The sequence below is a fragment of the Lycorma delicatula genome, chromosome 10 (assembly GCF_047948215.1).
Source record: "Lycorma delicatula isolate Av1 chromosome 10, ASM4794821v1, whole genome shotgun sequence".
Taxonomy (NCBI): domain Eukaryota; kingdom Metazoa; phylum Arthropoda; class Insecta; order Hemiptera; family Fulgoridae; genus Lycorma; species Lycorma delicatula.
In genome coordinates, this window is record NC_134464.1 from 50,687,110 (window position 1) to 50,712,931 (window position 25,822).

The window sequence follows — 25,822 nt, forward strand, 5'->3', positions numbered from 1 at the left end:
TACAACATATTAATTTAGTAACAAGCAGTGATTAAATATAATCAATTGTTTAAAAATGCTGATTTAAGCAAAAACTAATAAAATTTTTAAAAAAAATGTTTTTCTATACTCTTTTTTAGACAAAAATTAAAACTTAGCAGTTTACTAACAATCAACTAATCCATAATTTTGTGCCGGTTTCAAAAATTATAAATTTTTGGAAAAAAATTATATATGAAATTTTTGTGTATTTTTTTATTTTAAATTTATTTTATTTAAAATTTTGGTTGGTTAACATAAAAGCATAATAACAAAAAACATAATAGCCTGTGAGAAAAACGTGTCGCGAGCAAATAACACTAAGGTGAAAAATCTGCGACTTGATAAAAAAAAAAGGCAATGCAAGATTCTACGTAAAGAGATCGAGCTTGAAATAAACATTTTTGGAATTTTGGATTACACGAGAAACGTTTTTGATATTTTAATGTGTTTTGGAGATAATAAGGCCAGTGTTATAAAGAACATCCGCCTGTGGAAAATTTCTCTATAATAAGTGGAGAATATTTATTGTTTTCCACTCTTATCACCAAAGAATTTCTTGTAAAAAATAATGAATCAAAAAAAAAATCAGTCCATCTGGTAAAATGTTCGCTAAACATTTTAAAAATAGTTGTAAAAAAGGGTCAAATATACAACCTTGTTTTTAAGTATATTAAAAGTTTTCAAAAACCTCGAAAAGAGGGAGGGGCAATAATTTGATAGATTTTTTATTATGTAAATTTTCTTCTTCGGGTCATCACCATTGTACCACGTTTACATAATTTGGCATATTTACGAGGTGTGTAAGAAAAGTAATGAGATTGGAAACACTGCGACCGATCTGGCAACGCTGTGTGTACCGGTCTGTGCTAGACCGGTTTGTTCATCCCTTCCACATGCTCAGTATGAGTTTCAACTCCGTTCAGCCAACACATTATTTTGACAGCGCCATCAGTGAAGTTTTTTTGTTATGTACGTTACGAAATTTAGAGCAACGTTGTGCAATCAAGTTTTCTGTTAAGCTTGGGGAATCCGCGAGTGTGACGTTTGAAAAGTTGAAACAGGCCTATGGGGAACAATGCTTATCAAGAGCACAAGTTTTCCGCTGGCACAAATCATTTTTGGAAGGCCGAAAACACGTTGAAGATAAACCTCGCTCAGGGAGACCTTCAACTTCAAAATCTGACGAAAACGTTGAGCGTGTGATGGTTCTTGTGAGATCAGACCATCGTTGAACAATAAGGATGATGAGTGAACAGTTAAATTTAAACACTTTTCCCGAACATCAAATTTTGACAGACGATTTGGACATGCGAAAGGTTTGTGCGAAAATGGTGCCGATAAACCTCACAACGGAACAGAAGGACAATCGAAGAAACGTGTGTGTTGATCTTCTTGAGAGGATTGACAATGACCAAGAATTCTTAAATCGTGTGATCACAGGTGATGAATCCTGGATATTTGAGTACGATCCTGAAACAAAGCGGCAAAGCGAAGTGTGGCACACTCCGTCATCTCCTGCACCGAAAAAATGTAGAATGAGCAAATGAAAGATCAAAACCATGCTGTTATGTTTTTTTGACAGTAGGGGTATCGTGCATAAAGAATTTGTTCCTCCAGGACAAACTGTCAACCAAGAGTTTTACAAAGGTGTCTTTGAAAGGCTCAGGAAAAGAGTGATTCGCGTGAGACCCAGACATTGCAGACAAGTGGATGCTTCATCTTGACAATACCCCGTCTCACACGGCCATTTCCATCAGGGTATTTTTGACCTCAAAACGTATTCCTACGGTTCCTCAACCCTCCTATTCACCTGATTTGAGTCCTTGTGACTTTTTCCTTTTCCCGAAATTGAAACATGTCTTAAAATGACATCATTTTGGAACTCTGGAGAACATTCAAAAAACTGTGACCGACCAGTTAAAATCCCCATCTGTATATGTTAAAATCCCTATACTGTGACCGACCAGTAGTTCCCTATAGGGAACTACTTTGAAGGGGATAATATTGTTTGAAAAAAATAAAAACTTTGGCAAGTAAAAAGTCAGTTTCATTACTTTTCTCACACACCTCGTATTTTGCCAATACTTCTTTATTATTTCTAATTGTTTACCGACTTTTCGATGAACAATACGGTTTAACTTTCGGTCGCATGTTGTAAGTACGGGATGAAAATAAATTTTCTTCAGGTTTTGAAGCATGCGGATTACGAAAAATACCATTTACTTATATATTTATATGTTTATGTATGGAATTTTGTTGCTCAAAATCATCATCAAAACTTCGTGATCAGTTTTATTGCAATTTAAATACGCTGTAATACTGTATCTGAATTTGTACAAGTGATAATTTATTTAAAAATTAGTTTCGTTCTTGTGCTCATTATGGTCGAGAAAATTTGATTGTGGAAAATTAGAAGCGTGGTTCGTTATGATGATCCAAGTTGGAACTTTGACGTTTCTTTATCTGCATTTCTTTTCTTTTTTATTCTTCATTTTATAAAGATGCCCATTGAATTTTATCCTTATCCTTTTTGTTGTTTTAATATTTTCTATCTCTTGTTAAAACTTTTCTTCTTTTTTGTTAGTCGGTATAGTGCATCCTTACATTTTTGACCATATATTTGTTTTTGGAAGATTCGTTTTTCTACTCTGCTTATTATTTTTTTTTTTTTAAGTTGTTAGAACTTGTTTTTTTTTTTTTAAGTTGTTAGAACTTGTTTTATTTATTAACATTTTAATAAAATTAAAGGTTTATGAAATCTTGTAATGTTCATGACTGCAGTTAAAAATTTGCGTTGTGGGAAATGTATTCTGCATAGATAATCATTGTGTACCATATAAATAAAAGTATGTGCATAGATATTCATTATATATCAATTAAAAAAAATTACGTTAATCGGGTTAAATGGTTTTAGATTTGGTTTTTTGCAGATTTTTATGTTCCGCCGGCCTCCTTGGCGCGAGTAGTAGCGTCTCGGCCTTTCACCTGGAAGTCCTGGGTTCGAATCCCGATCAGGCGTGGCATTTTTTACATACGCTACAAAACATTCATCTCATCTTTTGCGAGAAAAAAATTGCTTAACTGCGGACCCGGAGGTTAAAGTTTAGATTTGGTTTTTTGCAGATTTTTATGTTCCGCCGGCCTCCTTGGCGCGAGTAGTAGCGTCTCGGCCTTTCACCTGGAAGTCCTGGGTTCGAATCCCGATCAGGCGTGGCATTTTTTACATACGCTACAAAACATTCATCTCATCTTTTGCGAGAAAAAAATTGCTTAACTGCGGACCCGGAGGTTAAAGAAAAAAGAAATATAGTAGCCTGTTTTTCGCTCGATATCTCTAAACTGAATGGATTGATTCCGGTGAAATTTTGCAGAATGATTTCTGTGTATGGAACATTTAATTTTGCTTACAATTTGTCAACAAGGCTAGTAATACGGACGTTATAAATGGCCTAATGTTAAAATTTTATTCAAAGGTTCGGTAAATTTATGAACATAATTTATTTCACCTTTATGTAGGTAAAATTTATTTCACCTTTATGTAGGTAAAATACTTTCTGATGGTATTTGATCCTATTCAAACTCTATCCCGGGATTGTGTACATTCATTTACTTAATTATCTATTGGAAAATTTCATTCAAAGGGATAATTAGCTAATTTTTTCTTCTTTTTTTTTTCAATGACTACAATTTTTGTTTTGTCTGCAGAGGATGTCATAGATAGTTTTTTTGGACCAATTTTCTCAAACTTTTACATACATAATTCCACTTTTTATTAAAAATCAGTGTACGTTTATCTTACTATTTTAAAAACATTATTTACCCCTTCTCGCCGAAAACTCAAAAAAGTATCGTGTCTTTTTAACCGAATTTTTTTTCACTGTCTTCCAAAGCGGTTAAATAATAGTAGTAGTTCCAAAGCGTTATAATAGTAGTGCAAGCGATCCAAAAAGTATACTTAGGGACCAATATTGTTCAGATGTGCGAGCCGATCAAAATTCAAAAATATCGATTTTTTTGAAACGTTTTGAAACGTACGTTTAATATTATTAAAAGTTTAAATAATAAACTTTTATAATAGTATAACAATTTAATTTCATCATAATTTACCCACACACCCATAAATCAAATCTTAGGTAACTTTTTATTGGAAGTAGATTATTTAGTGGAATTGTTTTTATCATTGAACATAGTAAACGTAGAAAAATCAAAGAACTTTGTTGGAAGGTAATTTATAAGGTGGGGAGGATTAAAAATCTAATTTTTTAAATTTTAAAAAGTTTTTTGGTTTATTAAACGTAGAATGATAATTTTATTATAAAACTTACCATAAATTACTCCATCCCAAAAAAGAAATCTTAGCTAACTTTTTCAATTTTTTTTTTACACTATATAAGGAAAACTAATCAGTGCTGTATTACAACTTTGTTGTCAGTTTTTTTTACTCGGAAACAGTATTTATTTAAATTAGTTGGCTTTATTATGTTTTTAGTAAACATAATTATTATACTTTTTTGAAATATTAATTTATTACTTTTATTATTAAAAAAAATTATAAAACGTATTAAAACTCAGTACATTAAAGCAGTAAACGATATTTGAATTAATTTATTGGTTCGTTTAAAAAAATGTTTGTTTAGCAGTATAAATGCGTACATATTTTTAAAACTAATGCGTTTACATTACTTTTCTTTTACATTCATAATCCTAGGATTTTATGTTGAAAACTCTAGCTTTACCTCATTTGTTTAATTAATTTCAGTAAAACAGTCTTCGTAACCTCGATAAGTAAACACGCCAATTAATTTAGGTTTACTATAATTAGTCCGTCAGTCCAATTCCTTAAATAACTTGTCCGAATTATCTGTACTGAATTCAGTACAGACTTCTGGCTCATTTCATTCAGTTTCGTTTTATTTCATCGAGCGGTTTGTACTTTTACCGACCACTCCATATCCTAACAATTTTCTGTAGAAGTCACCGCAGTGCGGTTTAATTCTGTAAATATCAATAAAAGAAATACAAGTTTGTGTTAAATGTTTCCTTCTCAACTTTACTCTCTCCATTATTTACTTTTACTTTATATAATCTTCTTATTGTTTTTAACCCGGATCGAAGTATATTCCATTTTTGACTAGGGAAAATAATTGTATATATATATATTTTAATCTATAGAATAAGTAACCATATAGTTCTGTCATTATACCAAAATAAAAAATTATCTTTTTTTATGTGGACAGTTCCGAGTTTGATTCCCGGTGAGGTATGTCTGGAACACCATGTATGACTTTCATATCATTTTCCTACTCATAAGCGTTATCCACATTTTAGTGAAATATGATGTACTTATTGTTAAATACATTTATTATTATTTTATTCTGCTACAAAACCTGATTGTAATATGATGAATGTATTGGTGTGTCTGAACGATCATAATTTTTTCAGTTTGGATTACACCTTAAATCTTTATAAAATAAAAACCGCCGGGTTGGTCTAGTGGTAAACTTGTCGTCGTAAGTAGCTGATTTCGAAGTCGAAGTTCTCAGGTTCAAATCCTAATAAGGGTGGGTAGTTAATTTTATTCAGGTTTGAATATTAGATCGTTAATACCGGTGTTCTTTGGTAGTTGGGTTTCAATTAACCACACGTCTCGGAGTAGTCGACCATAGTTTGTGCAAGACTACAAATTTACCGGTACAGTTATATTACACTGATAAGTCGCTAATGACTTTAATTTTTGATGCGACTATAAATAAAATTGTTAAAAAAAAATTAGATTTAATTTCACTAATATTTGCTTTTAACATTAATTTTATTATTTCCTTTTCTAACCTTCGGATCTACCGTTAGGCATTCCTTCAGAGGATGAGATGAATAATTTGTAGCGTGTGTGAAAATGCCTGACCGGGATTCGAACCCGGGATCTCTGGATGAAAGGCCGAGACGCTACCAGTCGTGCCACGGAGGCTGGCCACGGAAACTGGGATCATTAATTATAAAAAAAGTAACGTTAGAAGTGCTCTCGTTGTTGATAATTAGTGAATAATTGTTCATTTTCATACGTCGTACGTCGTAAATAATTTACATAAAAATATTCTCTTTTCGCACTTATTTCTACTGAAAAGATAAAGGTTTAATTTTTCAATTATTTTACCAACTTTTCGATGAAATGTACGATATTACTTTCGGTGAAAATGATTTTTCTTTACCTTTTGAGGTACGAAGCGTGAATTACTTTTTTGGCAGGATGTATCTTTCAAAGATTTTTAAAGTTAAATTTAATCTTAAATTTTTTTTTATTTATTCTGTTTAAAGGAAAATATAATAAATGTTCATAGTAATAACACAGAAAATATCCGGAAAATAAGAAACGCTGGTACTTTTTCGTTTCTCCCTCCCCAAAAGTTTGTAAATTTTTCACCTGGAAATCACTCAAAAAACCAGGAAATATTAATATTAGCAGTAACCAGGTTGGATATATTGCCCAGTAACGTAATATAACGAATTATATTTATTTTATAATTATAATTAACGAAAATTAACCTACGGTCGTTTCGCTCGCTTACCTTGACTAATTAACAGTAATGTTTTGAGTATTAAAATTTTAAATTTAGTAATTATTCTAATTGTTTATTATTTAAATAATCAAAACATAACTGGAGGTTAGCAAGCGTAGGGTAAATTTGATTAGATTGTATTTATAATTTGTATCTATAAATATATGCAATAATACTTATATTATCAATGTGTAAAATACGTGAATATAAAGAATGTTTAAATATGGATGATTTTTAAAATCGGGTTCCTACAACCTGGTTATTGTTAATATCCATATTTCCTGGTATTTTGAGTTATTTCCTGGTGAAAAACTTGCAAACTATTGCGGGAAGGAGAAACGAAAAAGTACTGTGAAATGCTTTCCATGCTTCCGAAAAGAAACTTTAAAAATCAGAATTACCTAAAGCTACATACAATAATAATAATCAGTTTTAAAATGTAATAAAAAAAGCAAAGTGCAATAGAGGGAAACGATATAAAGAGACCACTACTGAGCGTAAAGTAAGACTCATTGTATTATGGAAATATGTATTATTCATTAATCTTAGTTTTTCAGTCAATTCCGTGATACATTACCGGAAAGGAATTTTATATACCAAGAGAAATCAGGGTATATAAATTCATAATACTTTGAAATTAATTTTCGTTAAAAATCTTTCGCCTTGATCGTTTCGAAAGCTGAACTTTACAGCATTAACTAAATATTTTTTTATTATGTAAAACTGAACAAACAAACGCATTTAATGGTTGTGAATGTAAGTGAAAAACATTTTGTAAATAAAATTACAAACCTTGTGTAAAAAATACAGTGTTTTATGAAAAAAATCAAAATGTAATAACGATATAAAGTAAAATATAAACTAGAATTTCCACTTTTCCTAGCAATGGTATCTTTAATCCAATCTTCATATTATGAAACATTTGTATACGAAGAGGTCCCGTACCAAACTCCCTTAAAGTGTAAGCTGCAATATTTATTACATCACTGCATACAAATGGACTTGAAGAATCACCGGGACAAGCAGATTTTTCCGGGATCAAAAACTCATCCCCCCAAAGAATGTCGTGATACGATTATAAAGTTGACATTTTTTAACACGGATTACGTACTGTCTACATCTGAGTTCTGAGTTCATTCGGATATTCTTCAGGGATTTTATGTATTGCTCTGAAGCCCATTGTACAACAATTCTGATCTCTTTCGATCGGTTTTGAAGAATGTAAAGCAGGCCAATTATTTAAATCTACAGGCCGTTTAAAAAACAATACAGTAATATCATTTTTATGTGTTCTGTTATTAGAATCAGGTTGTGTTATACATTTTTTCTACAAAACTTTTATTGGGATTTTTTTTTCTTTAAAATTTTTACACTTGCTGCAACAAAAATTGTATCATTCTTAATTTCATGTAGGAAACAACATGTACTGTCATCAAAATAACATCTCAGCTTTGTATACTTCTTTCAAAAATATGGCGTATTTGTCTAAAATAATTTGTCATATTACTTTGTAACATATGAGATTTAGTTTATATGATTAAAATTTATATTTTTACTTTCGTTAAATAATTTACAAAAAAAGTAATATTGTTCGATTTACATAAAAAAATTGTTGTTTTTTTTTTGTAATTTAATGATAAAATAAAGTGTTTTTATATTATTTTTATCCATGATTTTCAGTAATTATATTAATGTAAAATCATAATCTTTGACGACAAACAGAACAAAATAATAAACGACTTATTTCATAAATTTTTTATTTGACTCTTTACCATCCACCAATGAATGTTTACTTCGTAATTTTTTATGTTACAATTTGATTTTTTGTTTTATAAAAAGCTATATTTTTTAATTAAAAAGTATTTGTTGGGTTTTTAGTATTGATTTTTTTTTAATTTCTTTGCATCAATAATAGATGAAAGTTGGATTTTTAATCTTGAAAATTAAAGCTTATAAAATTGATATTTTAGATACGGGTCCAGTTCAAACCCCTTATATTTTTGACCCATAGAAAATCTATTTATTCGGATAATTTTTTACTTCAACAAGTTGGCCTAAATTTTTAGGCATTTTGATTAATTTATGAAAATTATCACCCTGATTCCTGTACAAAAAATAAAGATATCCATACTGAAATTGGAATCTAATTTAAGGAGTAAATTTGATATGGTCGGCGACCTGAAAGATTGGATTATACGTATTAATAATAAATTTCTTCCACAACTGTATTTTTAATAATTTTGGAAAATTTATTGTAAAACACAATAAATTGGTGACGCAACCATAATTTTTATGTTTGATGTTGAATTACCCGTAAACAAATAACATTTTACCACAAACCTTTTAGAGAACTTAATTCTAAGTAAACTATTTAATAAGTTAACATGAAAAAGTTTTGTTTTTTTACAGACGACGGAACGGAGATTGTATGCGTTGCGGGTAAGAGGTTGTTCATATGTGTATGTAGAAAACTAAAAAATTTGTAGAGAATTTAATTGTAATGAAACTGTTACTGTAATTATTAGTAACGTAACTGAATATGAAAATTTTAAGAAATATTATTTTTATTACACTATTCACGCAATATTTCACTCGACTTAATTTCTAAATTATTATATTAACATTTCGAAGAAAAGTACGATTATACTTTCGGTGAAAATGAATTTTCTTTACGTTTTGAGGTATCAAGTTTGAGTTTATTGTTTTGGAAGGCAATATCTTTTAAAATTTTTTAAAGTTGACTTTACTTTCAATTTTTAACTAGATTTCATAAGAAAGCTACCTATCCGGAAAATTTCGACATATCTTCGCGTTTCACATCCCCGAGACCTCAAAACCACCGTCAGCTCAAAAGTTTATATACATATATATATATTTCACTTTCTTGTGGGCACGATAACTGCTGTAATTTTGCGCCAATCAATTTTAAATTCTTCCCAAAAAAAAAACTCGACTCAAAATCTCGATCGATTTCGTTAATAGGCAAAATCGGACCGTGGGTTGGAAATGGGGGGGCTTTTTCGAAAAAAACAAAATATCGCTGTAACTTTCTTATTTAATTTAGTATTGAATTCGTTTAAAATTCCTACTGTTCTTCGAATAAGGGCCTAAAACTTATATACTTAAAGTTTTTTTTTATATCACCAACCACTGGCCCAGGGGGGTTAAAAAAATGGGATTTCGAAGACAAAAAAGAATCATACCTTCCTTAGTAGACACAATATCGAATCAGTTTAAAGTAGTCGTTAGTCCTCTAAACGTTAACTAAAACTTTTGTGTGAACAATTTTTGATATAACCAACTCTTACGGCAAAGGATGACCAAAATGTTGCTGATTGTAAAAATATGGGGGCTTGTCGTATGCTAAACATGTGAAATTTCTTTTCACATGCTATCATCGTCGTATTGAGTAAATTTGAAGTTTTCCTTAACTTTAAGGTGAAAATCTTTTATATCACCTACATAACACCTGTGAAATCTACCTCCGCCTTCCGACGTGCCAAAAGGGATTATTTTTATTATTATTCTGTTAAAATGTAAGAATTTTGGTACTTTTTTATTTTTCCCCAACCAATAGTTTGCAAGTTATTTACCTGAAAATAACAAAAGTTGCAGGAAATATTGAATTCATCAATAATCCGGTTGGAGAAATAGATAGATATAACCATTTATATTTATTTTATAAACATAATATCATAAAACTTCGCACCCTACCCTTGACTAATTAAGAGTAATGTTTTGACTTATAATAAATTTAGTAACTATTGCAATTAGTAATTATTTAAATAAAACATTACTGTTAATTAGTCAAGTTTAGCGAGCGTAGGTTAAGTTTGGTTTGATTTTATTTATAATTTGTATCTATAATTATGAGCAGTAATGCTTATATCTTTATTATATAAAATATGTCAATATGGAAAATGTTAAAATGACCGGTTTAAAATAGAATTTACTGTGTTATCGGGATTTATTGGGTCATTTCTCCAGCCTGGTTATCTATCAATATTTCCTGCTATTTTATGTTATTTCCAGATCAAAAACTGGCAAACCTTTGGAGGGGAGAAACCATAAATTACTCCAAATCTTTATCAAAATAAGAAAAATAACACGAGAAAATATCTGGAAAATGGTAAACGCATTCCACCCTTTCTACAAGAAATTTTAAATATCAACATGAAAACGTAAAAACGTAACGTAAAGAGACCACGACTGAACGTAAAGTAAGGCTCATTGTAATATGTAAATTTATATTATTTCATTACTACTGGCTTCTTTAATTAATTTCCTTGCACATTACCGGAAATAAAGATTATATACCAAATGAAATCTGGTTATACAAATCTCATTATACTGTGAAATTAATTTATCGTTAATCATTCGCCTTGATTACATTGAAACCACATCTATACAACATTAAGAAATGATGTTTGTATAATATAAAGACTAGACACACAAAACTTAGCATAATGCTAGATAACAAAATTAAAAAAAAAAAAATAACAGTCAAATAAAAATTTTCTTTGTTTTTAATATCTGTTAAAAAAGTATCAAGTTTATTAAGAAAATAAAACCAACAGAGGAAATTGAAATTGCACACATTTCTGTACATAAACGTAAAATATTTCATATTAGTCCCAAATCATAGTCTCATAATTTTAAGTACACCTTTTTTCTTTTAGATAGTTCATAAGAAAAATAAACAATTTCTGTTAGATAACACATAAGAAATTAATTGAAAAATATGTTGTAATAAAATGCCGGCTATGTAAAGAAGATATCCAAACGAACAATTTTAAGATCCTATTCTTATAACATTTGAAATATATTTACGTAGTGATAAAAATTAAAATGTAATACCGGTATAATATGAAATATAAACTTGATTTTCCACTTTTCATAGCAATTGTATTTTTAATCCAATCATGATAATATGCGACATTTGTATATTTAGTAGATATTTTTGAACCACAATTTTTGAAACTGTTAGATACAACAAGATATATTACACCACTGCAGGAAGTGGATCTCCTGCATCTAACTTACAAGCAGATTTACCATAAACTCCTCCCGGACAGAACGTCGTGATACGATTATAAGGTTGAAAAATATTCTTGTAATAATACGGATTACGTACTCTCTGCATCAGAATTCTGAATTCATTACCATACACCTCATGGGATTCACCTGTTTGCCCCAGACCCATTATAGAAAATCTCCGATCTTTTTCGATCGGTTTTGAAGAATATAAAGCAGGTGGTATGTTACGTCTAGTGAAGTCTATAGGCCATTTAGGTAATAATACAGCAATGTCATTTTCAAATGTACCGTTATCGTAATCAGGATGTGTTATACATTTTCGTACAACATTTATATTAGGTTCATTGTCATTTAAATTTATTATACCTGCTTTAATAATATGTACACTTCTCTTGAAATCAGATGGAACACAGCAATGTCTTGCAGTTAAAATAACATGTTCGGTTAGTATACTTCCTCCACACACATGGAATGAACGAATAGAATATTTTATTATAATTCTTTGTACAGAGACGAAATAAGGAAATTCACCGTATTTAGCAATCTCGCCTCCTATAATTTTAGGTTTTTTACTAACTTCATTATTTAACCACACACTAATAACATTACGTATAAAATTATGATAAATGTACATAAATAATAAAAAAATAAACGTTATTGATATGAAATTATGAAACATTTTGAAACTAAACAAACAATTTGAAATAAAATTGGACTGTAAACACGTAATAATTTTAAATTTCAATCATTGCATTAATATTTGTAACATAAATAAAAAATATAATAAATTTCTAACATGTGATTTAAACATTTATTTCTTTTACTTTCATTAAATAATTTATTAAAAAAATTAACGTCGTTCGATTTATGTAAAAAAAAAATCGTTGTTGTAATTTATAGATGAATTAAATTTTTTAAATATATTTTTATCCAAGATTTTTGGTAATAATATTATTTTAAAAGAAAAAAAAGACACACCAGTCTTACCCACGCTCATCTACTTGGCTCTCCTCAGAAGATCTATGAGGCCTGCAAGGTCAAATTGTTCGTTTACCACCTGCTCGTTGATCGCCCGATCTTTGGAACCATCCGGCAAAACTTAGACCTGGATTCCGATATGAAATTTCTATTAAATCAGAACGATGGTATAAAACGTCTGTTGCGGTTCCTCTCATACAGTGGAATGAAGAATAATGATTTAGTGATTTTTGTCTGACTTAGGTATTTTATTTTATATTTATTGGTGTCACTTGTCTATGTTTGCTATTTATTGTTCTTATTTCTTTATTGTTTATTTTTGTTGTTTTATATAATACTACATGATAGTGTTACTGTAGTTTGTAATAACTATAATTGTTGATGCGACTGTAAATAAAAGCAGCAACACAGCAAAATTTATTTTCAACTTATTACCAAATACTTTTTCAAAAATCTTATTTCAAAACCTCTTTAGTCGTCTTTTTACTTTCTACAATAAATTTTCACTTCGGATTGTATTATATGAAAAATTTTATTTTTCGTTGTAAAAAGCTGTATTTTTAAATTTCGTTACGTCAATAATAGATAACGGTTTGATTTTAAATCTTGAAGATTAAAGTTTAAAAAATTGATATTTTTGGTACGGGTCCAATTCAACTGCCATATTTTTTGAGGCTTAAAAAATCTATTTTTTGGAATCATTATTTAATTTTAAAAAAATTGGAACAATTTGATGCAGTTGGTTTATTTCTGAAAATTATCTCTCTGATTACTGTTCAAAATTAAGGGGTAAATTTTATATGTTCATCGACCATTTTTCTTTTTTTTATTCTGTTTAGCCTCTGGGAATTACCATCATGTATTACTTCAGAGGATGAATGAGGGTGATATGTACGAATGTAAGTGAAGTGTAGTCTTCTACAGTCTCAGGTCGACCATTTCTGAGATGTGTGGCTAATTGAAACCCAACCACCAAAGACTCCGATATCCACGATTTAGTATTCAAATCAGTATAAAAGATCAAACTAGGATTTGAACGTTGGAACTTTCGACTTCCAAATCAGCTGATTTGGAAAACGAGAACGTGTTCACCACTAGACCAATTCGGTGGGTCACACATGTATATGCTAGGTTTATGCGAAACACCAAAAACGTTATGATCATAATGCTTTGCATAGAATATGCAAGGCATACGGGAGGTGGATTAAAGCAGCGTTTGTGAAGTTACTTCTAATTGCTTTGAAAAGATTAATGCTTTAAATTTTGTATGTTAATACCCGTGAAATTCATGTAATACTTTGACAGTATTATTAAAATTTATTTAAAACGATAGATTTTAGAGAATTCAAGAAACTGCTTCATACCTAAAAAATGTATTTAATTCCCCAAATTTGAAGAAATTTATTAAAAAAGCTTTGGATTAAAATGCAATCCGGAGGAAAATTTGTACGTTTCCTTTCCCGTGAACTCAGGATCCGTAAAGTAGGCCATACTCAATGTTTCTTCGATTAGTTTAATTTTTTTGTAATTTTAATCTCAATATTAAAATCATTACAGTATTGTATTTTATGTACAGTAACTACGAGTATTTTTTTTAATCCCCGGGACCACCGTTAGGTATTTCTTTAGAGGATGAGATGAATGATTTTTAGCATTTGAAAATGTCATGCCTGACCGGGATTCGAACCCGGGACCTCCGGATGAAAGGCCGAGACGTTACCACTCGCGCCACGCAGGCCGATAACTACCACGGAATATATTTTTTATTTTGCTGTTTATCCTCCGAACCACGATCAGGATTACTTCAGAGAATGAATGAGGTTGATGTGTATGAGAATAAATGAAGTGAAGTCTTGTACAGTCTCAGGTCGGTCATTTCTGAGATGTGTGGTTAATTGAAACTCAACCACCAAAGAACACCGGTATCCACGATCTAGTATTCAAATCCGTATAAAAGTAACTGTCTTTATTAGGACTTGAACTTTAGAACTGTTGACATCGAAATCAGCTGATTTGCGAAGACGCGTTCACCACTGGACCAACCTGGTGGGTTAACTACGAGTATATTGGTTTCAGTTGGCCTTACGTGGTAGATTGTAATTTTCCTCCAGGTGTCGTCATTAAAAGCTTGAACCTTGCGAACACGTGTTTTGCATTTAACTTTAATTATTATTTAATTTTACATTAGTATGAGGTGTGATTTCCCAAATAGCATGCGATCTGCGGTTAAAGAATCATTGTTTTCGCTTTTTCATTCGTTATGCTTGTCTAGGTTTTAATAATTCAAAGAAAAATGTTATTCTAGAACTTCTTTTCTAGTTACCTAGTAAATTGTCTCCTTTATTCTATTCGTCTGTTTTTCTTATCATTGATCTGTTTCTTTTGGGGTTTTGGATAGACGCTCACTGCATTCATATTGCAGATGTATGAACTGTTTTAATGACTGTACCCTCTTTTTTCTATCTTGTAGTCGTTCGGAAAGCCCATTCTGGGACTGAGATATTTAACTTGATAGCAGTGACGGCTCGTAGCTAAAATTAAATTTTCAAGGACATGAATAAAGTTTTCTGTAAAATAAAACAACCGAAAACAAATGAATCAAATAGAATAATTGGAAGCAGGGTAATAATCTAATCGTACACTTTATTAAATTCAAGAACATTACACCGTATTCGGTTTAACCGAATAAATAATAAAATTTTAATACAGATAATATTTTTAATATTATTAGATTTAATAAAATGTCCGCTTAAAAACACCTTTAATCAAAAGCCATACCACCTTTAATCAAAAGCGCTTTAATTAATGGCGCGTAATTTAAATTTCTATATACAAAAAAACAAATACATAATTAGTTTTTACTAATTACCTTCTCTTTCGCCCTTCCAACGTGTTTCTGGACAAATTTGGCAATTAAAAGAGCCCTTGTTTTCTACCATATTCGGATCACTATTGAAAAAACAACTCAACCACTTTCATATTCCTTCCACCGACTAAACTAGAAAATGGAACGAACAAGGAAGTTCCATACACATCGGAGTAAATAAAACTTCCACCAGCACGCCAGAGTCGGCACTGTGGGAGCGACAGTGAGTGCACTCTCTCCCTCGCAGCCTCGCGTGCAGCTTTCCATGTGCGCATGCGCACAACAGTCAAACACTACGCCGCTGGAACTGTGAAGCGCACAGTTCCATACAAAGATTTTTGTACCTTTTTCATAAACTGGGGGATGGCTACTAACATTAAGCTTAAGGATTATAAATTATACAAATATTAAGAAAGAATTTAAGAAAAAAGGACTCATTTTATTAAATGTTATCGATAATATCAGGTGGAAATAGGACGAGCTGCAGTTCCACAGTGCCTGCACACGAGCCGCCACTGCCTGAAAAGCGGAACATGTGTAATAATCAATTTACTAGTACATCGAAGGTCCCAGTTCTGTTCGAAATTTTATGACATTTACGTATAATCTTTTTTTTTAACGTATTGGTAAATTTCTATGTATAAAAACAAACAAAGCGTTTATTTTATTTACTTTGTAGGTTTGTTGTTAAATTGATTTTGTTGTTAACGAATATATTTTTTATTGATGCAACCCAAATTGATCAAGACTAAGAATAAACCATTGAATCTGTTATTGTTTAAGTTGTCATAGAAGGGATATTAAACTATTTTATAAGGATGTTTAGTCGAATTTAAAAATTATTTCTTTTATCGATTTTTCTAACTTTTCATCACTTGAATTAACTCAATTAAATTTCTGTGACGATCATTAAAATTAAGTGTTTTTTCTATTAAAACTTTTGTTGTATTTTTTCTGTGAAATAGTTATTGTCAACTTTTTCTTTTCAAATATTATTTTACTCTTATGTTGATATGTTAAAGCTGGAATACGTGCACTTATTATGTAACTTGGTTTGTCGTTGTCATAGAGACGGCAATGGGAGAGCTTTAGTGAGTACTAACTTAAGTAGGGGGAAAATGATATTGTATGGTTGTGTAGTAGCGAACGTCTCCTCTTCACAGGAGATGAACAAGCGAGCGGCGACGGGTTGCGTTCGGGCGTACCCTATGAATAAATGAGGCCCAACCCCTATGCCTAAATTGCTCTTTGCCACCACTATACCAAAACCCCTTCCAATGTTCCTCTTTCCCTTAAGCTCATCCTACCTTTAACCAGTATCGCACCCTCTTCAACTCAAATAAACAATCTCTGCTGTTGCTCCTTCTGTATAAATATTGCTACATATTTATTGGGCACTACTTTTATCCAGCAACTCCCCTTGCCCGGTTTCCTAATTCTTTTTCCCCTTTTTCTACTATCTCCGTATTTTATCCACCCAATCTTTTGACAATAGCTTTATAATATATTTATTCTACATAGAATATTTTTATCCGATTTAATAAAATCGTACACTTTATCCTCATCTATATATCTACGTTCTATTTAGTATTATTATTATTATTATTATGATATCTACGTGTAATATTATCAAATTTTTTTTCCTAACTTATATTTTATGATATTAATTTTTAAATTTATAAAACGTTGTTATATCTAGTTTCCTTTATTTATTTATTGTAAGGATTTTGTTTTAAATTCTAATTAATTTTTTTTTTATGTTAAACTTTCAAGACAGTTCATTTTTAATGATACAGAAAGTCCCTTGTATATACCAAACGCATTTTAAGCAATGGTTTCACACGTCACTGTTATTAGGATATTATCGCAGTTAAAAACATCGATCAGACTAAATTATTTTTCTTATTTTATCCAAAACTGTGTTTGATGAATTAAATGATATTTTTAATGACATCAGAAAATATAATTGTGAGCTTGATTATTATAAAAATAAATAAAAGCGTAAGAAACAGATTTTCATTTAATTAGTTGTAAAAGTGATTGATAAGAATGATGACAGTGGGAAATTTATTTCTATAAAATTCTCTTTACGTATTATAATTTAATAACCCGTTAACTAATGTCAGTCGGAATACATTTACATTGCTCGCTTACTCACCCAGCTTATTTATTCTTTGCCTCGTTTCATCACATAAAATATATACAAAATAATTATTAAGACTACACCACGTAATCTACTAAACTGACCATCCTGTTAGTTTTAAACTGTTTGACCTGTATAAATATTACGAACTGTTAAAGTAAATAATATAAAATGTTATATTAAAATAAATGACCATAAAACAGTAAAGTTTTGTTATAATTAGTTAAGTTCAGTTTCTGTTGGATTTTATTTGTCTGCTTTATATTTTTAACGCTTGAACTTGATTATTCGTAACAGTTTATGTTTGAGGTTTTAAGTTTATTAAATTTTGTCTTTCATTTGTAGTTATAAATAGTATTTTCAAATGCTCATTATAAAAAAACGTCAAAATAAACAAATAGCAAAACAATTACGACATAAAAAAAATTACGCAGAAATAAAATATCAAATAAGTAAAATAATATTCTGTTTATTTTATTAAAATAAAAAGAACCATACCATATGCCTAGTATAAGCATGATCATGTCTCAAATGCAATGACTTTTTTCTTTATTAAATATACGAAGGTTAATAAACTAGATTTTTGTGTTCAACATTTTTTAGTAGCGAATAAAGAATACAAAACATATTTATTGCTTTTCTATGTAGTCCCCCTGAATTAACATCATTTTACAACGTCTTAGGAGCTTCTGGAGCTCTTCTTCATAAAAGGTTTGAGGACGTGTCACGAGCCAATTGTGTACTAATCTACTTCTTTGTCGCTCAGGAATCGATAACTTCCCAGTAAGGAGGTACTGGGAAATATCTTCTTTAAAACTCCAAATGAAAATAAATCGTAGGGGGATAAATCTGAATTGTACAGGGGATGTTCTAAGGTTTCCCAATAAATTTCCTTCAGTTTATCCCAAGTGTTAATGGCTGTATGAGGACTTATGTTGTGAAAAATAATCATATCTCTGATTGGTTAACAGCATCGTTCTTACGGACGACTTCCAGTTTGTCCAAGAGCTGGTAGTAATTCGGAGCACTTAGTGCGACGTTTGTAGAGAAAATCGACGAACAATACGCCTTTCCAGTCCTAAAATGCGGTTGCAAGGACTTTTTCTACTGACAGTAGCGTTTTCCCTTTATAGGACAACACCCCTTCTCTTCCCATTATAAGGCGTTTTCCTCTTCTACGCTATACTCACATCTTGTCCTAGCTGATTTCGGCTCCAAATGTTAGCTTATTATGTATCTCATTACATGTGATTATTCGATGCAAAAAAGTATTTCCCTCTTGTAATAAATGCTTTGAGAAATTTCCCAATTTTCGGTAGTCTGTGGTTAATTTCCTGTCGGACCTGTTTCTGATTTTTGACCGAAAGTTTTGCAATTCACTTCGCACAGACTTCGCAGGAGTCCAAGATACTTTGTGATAAAGAATAGACCTTCCACGACTGATATCTATTTCCGAAGCAATTTCATCAACTGTATAGCACTGATCGTCTTCAGTGAAGTAACGAAACAATCGAATGTTATCATCATCCGTCACAATTGTCCTTAAACCCCTATTGTGACTCACATTTCCTACAGCTTAAAACATCATTTAAATTTATTGGCCCGGTCATAGACTTGGATACGTGACAAACATCATATCCCCATTCTGTGAACGTAATTTGGTAAAGTTTTTGGATAGTTTGATGCCTACATTCGTGAGATACTTCACGATAATACGTTGCCTAACCGAGCATAAAACCTCTTTTTCTGACATGTCGCTACAGATCAGAGAGACGCAAATGAGTTTCGATTTGACCGTCTCTCTCTCTCTTTTTCCTGTTTAGCCTCTGGTAACTACCGTTAAGATAATTTTTTAGAGGATGAATGAGGATGATATGTATGAGTGTAAATGAAGTGTAGTCTTGTACATTTTCAGTTCGACCACTCCTGAGATGTGTGGTTAATTGAAACCCAACCACCAAAGAACACCGGTATCCACGATCTAGTATTCAAATCCGTGTAAAAATATCTGGCTTTACTAGGACTTGAACGCTGGAACTCTCGACTTCCAAATCAGCTGATTTGGGAAGACGCGTTCACCACTAGACCAACCCGGTGGGTTTCGACTTGACCGTCTATCTCCCCCCTAACTCCACCATCAATATCCTTCTACGCCAGCCTAATCATGTACGTACACGTGCAGTAAAAACAAAAAATCTGGTTTATGTTTAAATAAGCTTTTTAAAATATTCTTTAATCGTTTACTTAATTATCAAGTGATAAGCATTTATGTAATAATTTAGTTTATCTATTACTATTCACGCAATAGTTTTTATTTTATGATAATTAATTGAAATGTTTTATTAGGAATTTTAAATATATTTCGTTTGGCTGTAATATATTTTTAGGTAATTCTAATTAATTTTTCGCTTAAGGGCACCCGGTACCTTGTCTCTCAGTAATGTTATTTTTTCTAACTTTAAGACCCACAAAAACTCTGTAAAAATCTCATTTTCCTACTTTAAGCGGTTCATGAGACATAACGGGTCGTTTATTTAAAAAACATGAAGTTTTTGGAAAACAATTAAAAATATCATTTACTGCAAGTCAATGCATCACAGCACCATATTCCGCATCGTTTGGATTTCTTCCTCGTCATCGTTATACTCTGGTTGAGAACTTTTTCTTTTTTTCTTAATTCCATGTTAATAAACTATTTTTACTTACTTATCAGCACTTTTAATTCTATGATAATCCATCATGTTATTGATAGTTCATGATGTTCTACGGCCAAAGCCTATCTGAAGGGTTTACATCTGTCGAGATTTTATGAAAATAAATAGTCCGTATTGCACGCTTCATGTCTTTTTATGTGCCCTGAATTTCATTGATAAGTTTATGTTAGTTGACCTTTTTCTGAATTTTTTTTACCATTTTCTAACAAAACATTCTTCAAGCCTCCGCGGAGATATCGTAATCATGAGTCCATCCGCTTCTGAATATGATCGAAATTTCAAATTTAATAAAAATTGACAAAATTTCCCTATATTACAACTAAATTTCCCTTTCATAACTAGACAGACCCAACAAAAAACAAATCTTTAAAAAAACTCCAAACTTCTGATTTTTCAGCGAGTATTGCTTAATAAAAAAAAATCAATTTTGGCACTAAAAGTATGAGTTTTGCTTATTTTATTGTTTTATATGCATAAAATAACGTTTGAAATAAGGAAAAATGCCAAAAAATTAATTTAAAAAATCCCTTTTGGCATGCCAGTAGGCGGAAGTAGATTTCATCGGTGCTAAGTAGGGGATAAAAAAGATTTCCACCTTAAAGTTAAAAAAATCTTCAGATTTACTCAATACGACAATGGTTGCATGTGAAAAAAGTTTCACATGTTTAGCCTACGACAAAGCCCCATCTTCTTAAAATACCAACAACATTTTGGTCATCAGTTGTCGTAAGGGTTGGTCATATCAAAAATTGTTTCAGACAAAAGTTTTCGGTAATGTTTAGAGGATTAACAACCGCTTTAAACCGATTCGATACTGTGCCTATTAAGGGAGGTATGATTCTTTTTTGTCTTCAAAACCCATTTTTTCCATCCCCAGGACTAGTGGTTGGTCAAAAAACTTTACTTAGATAAATTTTAGGCTCTTATCCGAAGAATAGTAAGAACGTTAAAGGAAATCGGTATCTTACTTAATAAGAAAGTTATAGCGATATTTTGTTTTTGCGATAAAGCCCTCCCATTTCCATCCCCATGATCCGATTTTGAACGTTAAGGAACTCTACGGAGATTTTGGGACGAGTATTTTTAAGGAACAATTTGAAAGTGATCGGCGCAATATTACGGCAGTTATCGTGTCCACAAGAAAGTGAAATATATGTTTATGTATAATATATATATAAATTTCTATATAAACATTTTAGAAATGGTGGTTTTGGGGTCTGGGGGATGTGAAACGTGAAGATATGTCGAAATTTTCCGGAAATCGAATCATGGTACCCGTTACAATAGGTAGCTTTCTTATGAAATCTACCCTATACAAGGTACCTGGTGCCCTTAATTATTTATGATACATTTCTGTGATTAAGTTTTGTTTAATCGTGCATTCTGGATAATACCAATTCTCGTAAACCAGGGCAAATCATTGATTGTAAGTTTACGTGCTACAAAAATATTCTATTATATTCGTTTTTTATAGTTATTCAATTGTAAAATTTTTCACTGTTTTAGATATATATTTTTTATAATACTGTAATTGATCTAACTATTATTATTTATATTAAAATATTCTTTTTTTAATTATTTTAAGCATCTTAAACAAACAAATATATTCATGAAATCAAGTGTCCCTTTTTACAGTCCTGGCATCATAGCTCTAGATATAGAACTATCCTGCAATAAGGAAAATATGGTAATCAGTCAAAAAGGAGAATATAAGTTTTTTTTGCATTTCTCGACATTTCTTGACGCAGGATCCTCAAAATACAAAAAAAGTATTGGTAATGTGCATATAGTCGTACGTTCATATGTACATGTGTTAGCGTGTTTGAAGCTTAATAACGTTTGAGTGGTTAACCAGTTTTGATGAAATTTTGTAAACTACTGTATATGGGGCAGGTAATTTGTAAAAGTTTGGTTCACTATTTCCAGAGGGTGGGGTAGATAAGTTTTGGAGTCAAATTTCAAAAACCCACCAAGTTGGTCTAGTGGTGAACACGTCTTCCCAAATCAGCTGATTCGGAAGTCGAGAGTTCCAGCGTTCAAGTCCTAGTAAAGGCAGTTACTTTTATACGGACTTGACTACTTGATACTAGATGATACCGGTGTTCTTTAGTGGTTGGGATTCAATTCACCACACATCTCAGGAATGGTCGAACTGAGACTGTACAAGACTACACTTTATTTACACTCATACATATCATCCTCTGAAGTAATACCTGAACGGTAATTACAACCAAACAGGAAAAAGAAAGAAAAAGGAGCCAAATTTCTCAAAACTTTGCTGATATAACCTCACTTTATATTATGCTTAGTACATTTGTGCATGTTATCTTATCATTGTTAAAAAAAACTTTACCCCAAGATTCCTCCTTCCTCCAATATCTTTTTATTTTTTGCATATTTTTAAATGAATTTTTTTATGTCTTCCTAGTCATAGTAGTAACCCAAGTAACCAAAAAAAAAAAAACTTTTGAGGGCAATATTGGTGGTGGGGAACGGATCAAAATTTCAAAACATGTATTTTGAATTTTTTTAAACTTTTTTGTTTTACTTAATTTTTTAATAATGATATTGCAACAAAATTTCATCATAATTCACTCCAACTTCCCAAAAATAATCTTAAGTAACTTTTTATTGGTTCTAAATTTTTTAATGACTTTTTATTTAGTGTCTTCCATTTGATATGGTAGAAGTAGAAAATCAAAATTCTTTCTGGGTCGAGGATTTTGGAATTGAGGGAGCAAAAAATACACATTTAAAATTTTTTTGTTGGTTTATTTAAACACATAATGAAAATTTTTACAATAAATCTTCATCATAAATTACCTTCAGTCCAAAAAATAAATATTAGGTTTTTTTTCATGTATAATTATATTTCCACCGTATAAGAATTAAAAAACCAATGCCAGTAAAGCATTACAATTTTGTAGTTAGTTTTTATATTTATGAAATCAAGAGTTTCTTTTTGTAATTAATTTAAAAAATAAAAAAAATGAAAATTATGTTGACTTTATCATAGAGAATGATAATAAAATTTATATTTTATTTGCTTTGATGAAAACTTTGTTCGTGTTTAAACTTACTTTTCCTTTTTTTTTTTAATAAAATTAAAAAATGTCTGTTAGTAGTATATCTAAATAGTATGATATACTATTTTGATTCGAGTGTTTAATGCTTTAATTTTTTTATTATTCTTTTAACCTTGCTATTGCATTGCTTTTAATTATAACTGCACTTACATAATGCTAATATTACACAAAATACTTTTAAAGGATCTGAAAATTTATTTAAACTGTTTTTTAATTATTAAATTAATTTTCATTGTGTAATAAAATGGATATTTAAAAAAGTAGGAGTTCAGTTTTCTCTCTCGCTCTTTCTCTCTCTCTGTGTGTGTCTCTCTCTCTCTCTCTCTCTCTCTCTGTGTGTGTGTGTGTGTGTGTGCGCACGTGTGTGTAAAGTGTACTTAGTTGATTCTGATTTAACAGTACAGTTTGAATACTATATCATGGATACCGGGGTTCTTTGGTGGTTTGGTTTCATTTAACTACACACGTCAGGAATGGTCGACATGAGACTGTACAAGACTACACTTCATTTACATTCATACATATCATCCTCTGAAGTAATAACTTACGATGGTTCCGGAGGCTAAACAGAACAAGAGAAAGATTTAATAGTAAAGTAGTTATGATTTTATTAGTATCACGGATCACTTGTTAGATAAATATGCAAATAATGAGATCGCCTTTTTTAAAGTAAAGAATATAATATATGCAAAGTCAAACCAGAATCAGTTATTCAATTAACTTTTTTATATTAATTATATTCAAAGAGTTGCTTGCCACCCGTGCTGATAAATAAATTTAAATACAGTAATTAATATATCAGGATTTTTAGTAGTAATTAATTATTGTAAATTTAATTAACAATTATGTTTAATGACGTTGATGTCTTATCTTCTACACCTTACCTTATCATGTTTTATCGATTTTACGTACGTATGTAAACGTATAAAAAATACATAAAATACGATATGTAATTAATATTTACTATAAGTTTATATATATATATATATATATATATATATATATATATATATATATGTTTTTTATCTAATTCAAAATAAAATTGTGAAGTTGAAACATATGTGCAGAAATATAAAAAAAAATTTTTTACGGGAATTTGAATGGGATCTTCTGAATAAAAGGCAGACACCGATCACTTTGGCGGTTGTATTTTTTTAAAAATTTATTAGTAAAGATATAACTACTCAATAAATTCTGTAATTTAATTATACTTATATTTTGTAAATACATTTTTAGGAAGTACATTCTATAAAATAGGCGATTTAAATTCCTCATGAAGAATTTAATTTTTATATTTTAGTTTCATATTAGTAATAATATACATTTTTATTAATTTTATTTTTTATTATTACTTTTTTCGATCGTAATATAATTTCAGTCTAAAATTAACGAATGAATAAGTGCAATTATATAAAAATTAAAGACTATTTTTTAAGAAATTTTTTCCTGTATGGCCTATTTAAAAAAAAAAGAAAATATTAATGAAATTCGCCGGTTCATTTGACTTTGGCACTAATTCAAATGTAGTTTATACAGAATTTTAAAGATATGCTTTGAAGCATTAGAACCTCTTATGTCAATTTATTATAGGCCGTCTTATCTTGTAAGACAATTTACCTGAGTTGGAAGGATAGAACCGACCTCTCGTCTCGCCTGTCAATCTAAATTTATTACGGCTGGTAGCTTGTTCCAATTATATTATGAAAACTTTATAATTATGTACATTTATAAAAATAGCAGATACAAGACATCTGGTAATTATTTAATATTTATTCCAAGTCATTCAACCACTTTAGTTATAATCTTTCAGCAATTTTTTTTTTTTTTTTGTAACTTTATTAAGAAGTTTAAATTAGTACTAATGTAATTTCATTTTATTATAGCGTATTTAAAAATATGTATAGTTGACATATAGTGTGAAATAAAGTTCAGTTTTTTTTTTATATCAAGAATGAAATTTAATAAATTTTATATTTTCCATTTTGTCCGATAACCTTTTGTCATCTTTCTTGCAACTTCCGTACTCTTAGAACTTCTGATGCTTATCAGCAAAAAACTGACCCAAGTGCGATTTCAGATCACATCATTAATGAAAATTATATCATTCAAAATGTTTTGAAAACTTCAAAATAAATGGTAATCTGATGGTGCACCATCAGACTATAAACCATAAGTCCTTACTTTCCGACCAAACTGCATTAATTTCCACGAGTTATCAAAAATGTGTAAGGCCTTGCATTGTATTGTTTTGGTGGAACATGATTCCTTTGCGATTTGCCAATTCTGGCCGTCTTTCATTGATTGCTTCCCCCAGTTTTATTATTTGTTGATTGCAAACATCTGAATTGATCGTTTGTTTCCTTGCAAACACCAAATTGACAGAATGATCTTTTTTTTTGATGCAATTCAGCTTTAGATGTGGC

At 30.4% G+C, this 25,822-nt stretch overlaps 2 protein-coding genes across 2 annotated transcripts in view; one reads left to right on the forward strand and one right to left on the reverse strand.

Annotated features, from left to right (window-relative positions):
* The window catches only part of LOC142330863 (uncharacterized), a 478,952-nt gene that overhangs the window by 400,327 nt on the left and 52,803 nt on the right, over nucleotides 1-25,822 (forward strand). The gene's annotated exons all lie outside the window — the stretch shown is intronic.
* LOC142330862 (transmembrane protease serine 2-like) lies at nucleotides 11,578-12,246 on the reverse strand. Its single transcript, XM_075376327.1, has one exon. It carries the CDS (start codon nucleotides 12,244-12,246, stop codon nucleotides 11,578-11,580), a length of 669 nt encoding a protein of 222 aa, XP_075232442.1.